This window comes from Orycteropus afer, unplaced genomic scaffold (genome assembly GCF_000298275.1).
Source record: "Orycteropus afer afer isolate SDZICR_OR568_19922 unplaced genomic scaffold, OryAfe1.0 scaffold00043, whole genome shotgun sequence".
Lineage (NCBI taxonomy): Eukaryota > Metazoa > Chordata > Mammalia > Tubulidentata > Orycteropodidae > Orycteropus > Orycteropus afer.
The window spans coordinates 10,628,596-10,638,290 of record NW_006921630.1 but is presented as its reverse complement, the minus strand read 5'-3'; the positions used below and the strand labels follow the sequence as shown (position 1 = coordinate 10,638,290).

Sequence of the window (9,695 nt, the reverse complement as noted above, 5' to 3'; positions counted from 1 at the left end):
TACTACACACAGACACACTCACACACACTCACACAAAATTATATAGATATAAATTATATATATATAATTCTACTTTCCCTTTGTCCTAGCACCTTCTCTAGCTAGTATCAGATAGGAACTCCTTTAGTTTTCTTACCAGAACTAGAAACTTCTCTGCCTCCATGTGCAAACTTTCCTCTTTCTCTCTATTATAATTCTTTCCTTAGGCCTATTTCTGCATAGGGACAAGATTATATTGATTAAACTCTTTCCTTTAACTTTAACTCCTCTGCTCTGGAGGAGGAGAGTCTTTCCTTATCTGATCAACATTAAAACATCCTTATCTGATCAACATTAAAACATCTCCAAGGCTGTCTCAAAGAAAAAAAATCTCTTTCCCTGACCTCATGTTTCCTTCCAGCTGTGCTCTCTGATCTTTCCTTTTCTGTCAAATTTCTTACAGGATACATCTGAATTAACTCTTTTCACTTCCTCCCCTCTCATTTACACCTATAGAAAACCCATTCCAGAAAAGGTTTGCTGGTCTGGTAGAGCCTGGTGGAACCCCTGAGACTATGGCTCCTAGCTGCCCTTCAGGTCTGGAATTGAACCCACTCCTGGGGCTTCCAGTCAAACAAAAGACAGGCATATGAGCTGAACATTTACCTGAAGTAGATACACTCCTTGGAAAGATCAATCATGGGAGAACAGAAGAGCTATGTATGCACAGGGAGGTGCCTGGGGGGGGTGGCGCAGGAGTGCATGGGAGGGAAGGACACAGGGAAGAGGTACCTATGGGGAGAAAGTGGCAAGATAGTTGTTACACTGTGGGAAATTGCAGTCAATGTCATGAGATAAAGTGTATGTGAGCTGCTGTATGGAAAATGAATTTGCTCTGTAAACTTTCACCCAAATCACAATAAAAATTTAAGAAAAAACAGTTCCAAAAATTTGATTCTGATTCATAGTGACCCAGTACAATAGAGTAGAATTTTCCATAGGGTTTCCAAAGCTGTAATCTCTGTGGAAGCAGACTGCCACATCTTTCTCCCATGGAGTGGTTTGAAGCACTGACCTTTTAGTTATCAGTGGAGCACTTATCCACTGCGCCACCAGGGCTCCTCATTCATACTTATACTTACCACAGTATGGCTGAGTTCTGTCATGCTCCTAAATTGTTCCTGTGAAGGCCACCAATGATTACTTTCTCTTGTGGTTGAGTCTAATGGGCACTTCTCAGACCACATGTAGCTTGACCTCTGGGTCACCCTGGACACCCAAGCCTCTTCTTGAATGTTCTCTTTTCTGGCCTTTTGTTGCACACTGTTATCTTTGTAGCCCTCTGGCTCTTTCACAGGCCTCTTGCTATATGCCTGTCCTATGTTGGGCAATCCTACTTCCGTAGTGATACTGCCTCGGAAACCCAAGGAGGGGTCGCTATGAGTCGGGGCCGACTCGACGGCACATAACAACAACAACAACAACATGTTGTTGTGGTTGTCGTCTTTGGTCAGTTTCAAGTCATAGTGACCACATGTGACAAAGTAGGACTGTAAAGAGCTTTACAGGCTGTAATCGTAAGAGCAGATTACCAGGTCTTTTCTTCTGGGGAGCCACTAGCTGAGTTTGAACTGTTGACCTGTTGGTTAGCAGCTGAGTGCTTAACCATTGCACTGTCAGGGCTCTTTTTGCCTATTCTATAATTAGGCTCAATAAATTTATGTTATTATTTTCATTATTATTATTACACATCCATCTTACTAAACCATTTATAATTACTCAAGTAAACTGTCTCAATTCTAGGCCTTTGCTCCTATGGTTCCCTCATCCTAAATTTCTCTCTTCACTTTCTTCCTTTCACTTAGCTACCTTTTTCTCAACTTCCTATCTAGTTTAAGGCATTCTCCTCTTGCATGTCTTCCCTTTTCACCTCAGATCTGATTCAGGTGCCCCTCCTGGATGTTTTCATACACCCTGTACTTCCCCCATCATATGACTTTTCACTCTATATAATTAGGTTTTCTTGGCTGACAGTGCAAGTTCTTTGAGACCACAGTTGTGCCTACTTTCAGCACCTGACAGAAGGCCTGAGTCACATAATTGGTGAATGAATGAATGAATTGGTGAAAATGACGTTATTGCTGTATTCTCTGGGAGTTAATATTCCTTATAATATACTATGGGAGCTCTGGTGGTATAGTGCCTAAGACATTTGACTGCTAACCAGAAGGCTGGCGGTTGAAACCCACCAGGCACTCCTCAGAAGGAAGGTTGGGCAATCTACTTCTGTAGTGATACCACCTCAGAAACCCAAGAAGGGGTTGCTATGAGTTGGATCTGATTAGACAGCAGTGGGTTTGGTTTTGTTTTGGTATAGTATAATATTAAAAAAACTCACTACCATTGAATTGATTCCGACTCATAACAACTCCTACTCAGTTTCTAAGGGCATAAATCTTTGTGGAAGAAGACTGCCCATCTTTCTTCCAGGGAACAGCTGGTGGGTTCCAACTGAACTTTTGGTTAGTAGCCAGCCAAATGCCTTAACCACTACACCACCAGAGCTCTTTATAGTATACTATAGGTCAATTTTTTTTTTGTTGTTGTTGTTAAATAATATTTTATTGTGTTTTCAGTGAAGGTTTACACAGCAGTTTAGGTTCTCATTCAATAATTTCTACACAAATTGTTCAGTGACATTGGTACATTCTTCACAATGCATGAACATTCTCATCATTTCTGTTCTGGTTGTTCTGTTTATAGGTCATTGTTTTAACGCTACGTGTTATTAGTTGTGGGATCTCAGGCAAGCCACTTTACCTCTCTGAGCATTCGTTTCCTCATCTATAAAATGGGAAGAAGTAAAACAACTTGCCTAAAAGCACATTGCAAATGTTATCTCTTTTAATGCACACAAAGACTCAGCATAGCTGAGACCTGAATGATCAGAGATAATGTTTGCACTTTGTCCAGCCTGGGGCTAGACACCGAGTTTCCTTAGCAGCGTCATGTTTATTAATATCACAGAGGAAGTCAGAAAGATCATTTCTGTCTTTATCTGTAACTAAATTCAACTTGCTCATTAAGTAAGTACTTGTTTCTGCTTGGTGACACATAAAATCCAACACAAATAACAAACTTAGACTTTCTTGTTCAAATAATGGTCTCTTCTGGTTTGAAAAGGGTCTCTTCTGAAAATTACTCTTCCAATCAGTGTCAGTTACCCTTTAGAATAAATGCATGGTCTTTCAGAATTCTCCCTCCCCACTTTTCTTCTCACTCTATAACTACAGTAGAAAGTATATTAAGGTGCAGCCCCTCTGCCTGCCGTCCTTAGGTGTTCTCTGAGCCTACCCTAGTGTCCTTGGCTCTTGTAACTTGTGTCTGGTCACTGCTCAGAGGCCCCTCCTCAGTTCTCTACAACATGGAGTCACCTCAGAAAAGTCCAGAGCTCCAGTTGCTTTTTCATCCAGTCTATGTCTACAGCCTCTGCCACATGGTTCCCCTCCAACAAACAATGGCTATCTCCTCTCAAGCATGCTAGCTCTCAAACCCAAGTTCCCTCTGGGACCTGTGATAATTCCTTCATCTCCTTCATGAAGAACTTGAAAGTGATAGCGCAGGTGGGGTGGCAAGAAGGGCTTTCTTGAGGGCATGAATTTTACTCTTTGTTCTCTGGTGTATCCCAAGTCCAGAATAGTGCTTTGCATCTTAAAAGTTGTTTAAAAAACATTGTTGAATTGAATGAATGGCTCTCAGATCATCTCTGCCTAAACATGGCCATGTTAACCTGTTTTTGCTCACTTTCATTCTCATCTTATCTGGGGTTTCTACTCCTCCTGGTGTTTTAAACCTAAAGTGAGGGTAGAGATGGGGAGTGGCCTGATTTGGGTCTAAACTAGCTTATTGTCCTCTTCGTTTCTGTGCACAGGAACAATTTTATTTCTATCCTGTGTGATTGGGAATAACCCTACATCAGATCCTGCATTCTCCATGGCTTAGAGTTAAGGTGACCATGTGTCCTGGGTTTTGCCTGTGGTGGTCATGTTTTATGCCCATTTTCCCTGTGGAATTAATTGTATTCCCTCTCTTCACTCTTAAAAATGTCCTGATTTGGATCATAAACTACATTATCACCCTATTTTTTTTAATATATATATAAACACTGCAAGCTTAGGCCTCCAAACTTAAATTTCCCTGTGTTTTAAAGTCAGTTTTGGGAATTCCACAAAAACTCTCTTCTCTCTCAAGTTCTTGGCTTTTGCAATTCAAAGTCTTGGCTTTTATAACCATTATTCTAGTGTAGACATCAAATAGTCTATTTTGTATTATTACCATCTTTAACCTGCAAACCAGATAATCCACACCAAAATAATCAAGGGTAAATGGTAACATTTATTTTACTGGGCTTCATGGCTTGTGTTTTTACATAATTAAGATTTGATTCTTATAATTCTACGAGATAAGATGAAGCAAGTATAATTCCTAAAACAAATAAGGATACTCAAGCTTAGGGTGACAGAATCAGGACTGTCTTCTAGGTTTTCTGCTTCCATACCAATTGTTGGCCACTCTGCCACAGGAAGCAAAGGATACAAATCCTCAACTGATCTTTCAAGTGGATCTTTGAGAGGAATTTATAGATTAACACAACTTGCCAGGAACATGCAATATAAACTGAAATACACTTGTATTTGTAGTAAATGCAGAAGATGCTCTCAGTAAATTTTATTTTAAATTCATTAAAAAAAAGAGTCTATTTTAAACGTCAAAGATGCACAATGAAAATGAGAAACATGGAGGAAATAGGATGAGTGATGTTACGTTGAAGGGATTGCAGTCAATGATGGGAAATAAAATGTGTATGAATTGTTGATGGAAAACTGATTTGCTTGTAAATGTTCATCCAAATCACAATAAAAAATTTTAAAAAAGAAAAGATGTACAATGACCTTTTATTTTTGTTGTTGTTGTTATGTGCCGTGGAGTCGGACCCGACTCATACTGACCTTGGGTTTCCGAGGCAGTATCACTACAGAAGTAGATTGCCCCATCTTCCTTCCGAGGAGTGGCTGGTGGGTTTGAACCTCCAGCCTTCTGGTTAGCAGTCAAGTGCCTTAGGCACTATGTTACCAGAGCTCTGGTGGCATAGTGCCGAAGATTTTTTTATTAGGAGAAATAAAAATGTTATAGAAAATAAAATAAATACTTAAATGCTTTAATAGAATGACACTAGTAATCCATCATAATGATCCCTGGCCAGTAACTAGTACATATTTGCTAGACATTAGTATCTATCACCCAGAATTCATCATTATTAACATTTTTATTACTGCCAGTGATTTTTAGAAATAAATAATACATTATAACCAGAGTCCTTTTTAAACAGGGCAATGACTTCTTTATTTTAGATTGTGTGTGCCTTCTCCCTGAGGAATGTGTATAGAAAGCTAGAGCTCTTATTGTTAGCGGAGAGTAGATTAGAGTTAAAAATTTTATTAAAAACTTTTAAAAATAAAAATAGTAACCAGATACATACCAGTGCCATGGGGTAAGTTCTGACTCATGGTGACCCCATGTGTGTCTTTCTTCTGAGCACATCTGGTTGGGCTTGAAGCTCCAAACTTTTGGTTAACTGCCGAGAACATTAACTACTTGCACTACTCATAGACACTAAACCAGATGCATAGGCTATCAATAAATGGCATGCCCCTTTCCAAGTCTATGCTGTACCCTGCTTATCTTATGCCAGTGAGACCCTGCTTGGCATTATGCATGAAATTGATTAAAATAAATAGAAGGGTGTAGTAATCACTAAACCAAGGAGCTCTGGTGGTGCAACCGATAAACACTCATCTGTTAAACAGAAGACTGGCAATTTGAACCTACTCAGCGGTTCCACAGGAGAAAGACCTGGCAATCTGCTCCTGTAAAGATTGCCTAGGAAACCCTATGGGGCAGCCCTACAGTGTCACTTGAGAGCACTGTGAGTGAGAATCAACTCAATAACACCTAATATTAAATCATTTGGTAGGAAAAATCATAATTAATCTTCATTAAAATATATACTTTGAAGGGAAAATCTTTTAAAAGGAAGAATCCATGGAATAAAACACTAAAATACAGGGCCTCAAAAGTTTTTTTTAAAAGAGGCTAAGAGTCACCACCATACAAGTAATAGTGTAGAATTACTGACTGAATTTCAGTAGGAAGTTTTACTTCCAGATGGTTTCTGGTGAAGGATTTGCCCTGAGGCATTCACACCCCCACTCTAGTTCATCTTGTAACAGACAAGATTGTTGACTTGGGTTAGAATCAGGGATGGATTGCACACTTTACCTTTTCCTTGGCCTAATTGAGCTCTGGGAGCTCTGGTGGCATCGTGCCTAAGGCATTTGACTGCTAACCAGAAGGCTGGCGGTTCAAACCCACCAGCCACTCCTCGGAAGGAAGGTTGGTCAATGTACTTCCGTAGTGATACCGCCTCGGCAACCCAAGGAGGGGTCACTATGAGTCGGATCCAACTTGATGGCAGTGAGAGAGAGAGAAAGAGAAAATTGACAATGCAGGCTCACCAGTGGATTTAGAAGACTGCCAACAATGCATTAGGCAACAGGCAGTAACCACTGAGGGGTGGTTGTTAGTACTACGACTTTCTAAATTATTTGTCTCTAGTATCCCTATGATTCTTGAATAAGGAGCCTGGCTTGCCTCTCAGAGTATTTCTGTGTCTGAGAGAATAGCATCTTCGAAAGGGTGTGGAGGAGCAGTAAGGGTTGGGGCAGTCAGGGTCACCTTTACATTCATTATTACTTCCTTTTTCTACTTTCTATGCTTCTTGAGCTTAAATTTCTTTCTATCTCTGTTGCTTTTCACCTTTCTCCACCTTCACAGATGGGGTGGCTGCGTTCCGCGCCTTCTTGAAGACAGAGTTCAGCGAGGAGAACCTGGAGTTCTGGCTGGCCTGTGAGGAGTTCAAGAAGACCAGGTCAACTGCGAAACTGGTCTCCAAGGCCCATAGGATCTTTGAGGAGTTTGTGGATGTGCAGGCTCCCCGGGAGGTGTGTTGGCAGTGGTGGCCATCTTGTAAACCTCTAGCCATGGCTCCTGGCTCACCTTTCTATCCTCTTTGGAAGGTTGAGCCAGGTTTGATAAGGACTTTCTTATACTGAACTGAGCCTTACCACTCTGATGGTTGCTCTAGATGAAAATGGGATCATTTTTTAAGGAGCAAAATCACAGGGTTTCTATAAAAAGAGCTCTAGTAGGAGTGTTTTAAGGTATCTGGCATGAAACAAAGGAGTTCTGGTGGTGCAGTAGTTAAGCACTCAGAGCTAACTGAAAGGTCATTGGTTCAAACACACCAACCTCTCTGAGGGAGAAAGATGTGGCAGTCTGCTTCCATAAAGATTATAGCCTTGGTAACCCTAGGGGACAGTTCTAGTCTGTCATATAGAGTCACTTTGAGTTGGTTTTCACTAGACGACAAAAAGTTGGGTTTCTTTTTTTCTTCTTCCATTAGTTGTGTTAGCAGGAACTGTGTTGCTACAGGAACTTGGCAATTATAGATACCACTGAGTCAGGGTTAGTTTTCCTAGTGGAAGGCAGCATACTTTATGGAATAAACATCTTCTTGGAATCTTATTCCAATCTCCTAACCACCACTTAATAACTGTATGATCTTGGTCAAGCTACTTAACCTCTCTGAGTCTCATTTTCCCCAATAAAAAAAGAGTATAATATCATCTACCTTACAAGACAACTGTGAGCACTAGAAGGTCCTGGATAGAGTGGGAGAAGAATGTGGAATAAAATTCAAAGGCATGAAAAAGACCAGCCTTACTGGTCTGATAGAGACTGGTGGAACCCTTGAGACTGTGGCCCTTAACCACCCTTCAAACCTGAAACTGACCTCACCCCAGTGGCTCAGCTTTCAGCCAAGCAGCAGACAGGGCTACATACTCCTTAGAACAATGGCCATACAAGATCAAAAGAGCAGCTTTTGCCCAAGGATAAAGCACAGAAGGCAGGAAGGGATAGGAAAGAAGAACAAATGAAAATGGGAAACACAGGGAGGAAGTGGGAAGAGTGGTGTTACGTTGTGGAGATTGCAATCAATGTCAAGAAACAAAATGTGTATAATTTGTTAAATGAAAAAACTATTTTCTCTATAAACTTTCACTCAAAACACAACAATTTTTTTTTTTTTAAAAAAATGATAACTGTATTAAGGGTAAAGCACCTATTTATACAGTATCTGGTACTGTTCCTTAGTGAACAATTACAGCTATTTATACCATTTTATGGTAATTTATTCTAATTACTTATAATTTAATAATAGATTATCATATAAAGTCACTGTGAGTCAAATTGACCAGCTGACACACAATAACAACAAAATAATAATAAAATGACTTTCTATATATGGCTGTTCTGAGTTATAAAACAGAATTTTACTTGGGAAGGTTTAATGGAAGAATATTTGTTTATGAGCTTAGGTGAATGAAATGCCTAGAGCTCTTCAGTTATGCTTTGACTTGGGGGGCAGGAGGTTTTTGGCCACTTGACCAGGATACTGCAGTCCTCTTATAATGCTGGTTGGAAAAGAGATGTCCATCCTAATGAGGATCTTTCTCTCTAAGGCATTTGTTTCCTCAGAGGTTAAGAAAGGACAAGAGAGAACCAGCTTGCTTTAGAAAATCATCATTAACATTTGCATTACTCTAACCCCTTGCCTGACATTGTGAAGAGCCCTGGATTAGGAATCAGTTGATGGGGGTTCTTACCAACTTTTCTATACTGCTGGTGGCATAGTGCCTAAGGCACTTGACTGCTAACCAGAAGGCTGGCGGTTCAAACCCACCAGCCACTCCTCGAAAGGAAGATGGGGCAATCTACTTCCATAGTGATACTGTCTTGGAAGGCCAAGGAGGGACTGCTATGAGTTAAAATCGACTCAATGGCAGTGAGTTTTGTTTTTGGTTTACAGGTTTTTTAGTCTCTCTTTTCTTCTGTGTCCTTATCTATAAGGACTAAGGATATCTGCTCTTCTGACTTCACAGGAGTCTTAACAATGATCAAAAGGGATGACCTCCATGAGAGCAGTTTGAAAAAGCATACATCACTTGACTGATATAAGATGCTGCCACTAATAATTATCATATAGCTCGGGCTTGCTGCCAGGTGCCTTGCCTTTGAGGGCCTGTGACCTTGCTCTGTGTTTGTGTCTCTAGGTAAACATCGACTTCCAGACCCGAGAAGCCACGAGGAAGAACATGCAAGAGCCATCCCTGACTTGCTTTGACCAAGCCCAGGGAAAAGTACACAGTCTCATGGAGAAAGACTCTTACCCCAGGTTCCTGAGGTCCAAAATGTACTTAGATTTGCTGTCCCAAAGCCAGAGGAGGCTCAGTTAGACCTCAGATGAGGACTCTTGGAAAGCACTGGCTTCCCCCTCTTCTTGCTGACAAGACCATATTCTAATGTGAAATGTCATAGATGTTCAAAAGCAGTGGCATTTGGAGTGGGAGGCTGGGGATGAGGAAAGGATGAAGGGTCATTCCAAAGTATGACCCAGCTGCCAGGGCTCCACCTCTAGTCCATTTACCTATGTTTGTGTTTTGGTTAGTGGTAGCACCTTGCCCTGGTCATCCTTCTCTGGGTCAGCCACTTGCCCTTCATAATGCCTTGGGTCATCTCCACTGAGAAGACAGATT

General features: G+C 40.8%; 1 protein-coding gene across 1 annotated transcript in view; it reads left to right on the top strand.

The window, feature by feature from the left end:
* Positions 1–9,395, top strand: part of RGS8 (regulator of G protein signaling 8) — a 28,835-nt gene extending 19,440 nt beyond the window's left edge. The window contains exons 4-5 of the mRNA XM_007937657.2: positions 6,874–7,040; positions 9,213–9,395. Coding sequence (XP_007935848.1) covers positions 6,874–7,040; positions 9,213–9,395 — 350 coding nt within the window. The remainder of the gene's footprint in view (positions 1–6,873; positions 7,041–9,212) is intronic.
* Positions 9,396–9,695: the final 300 nt, after the last annotated feature.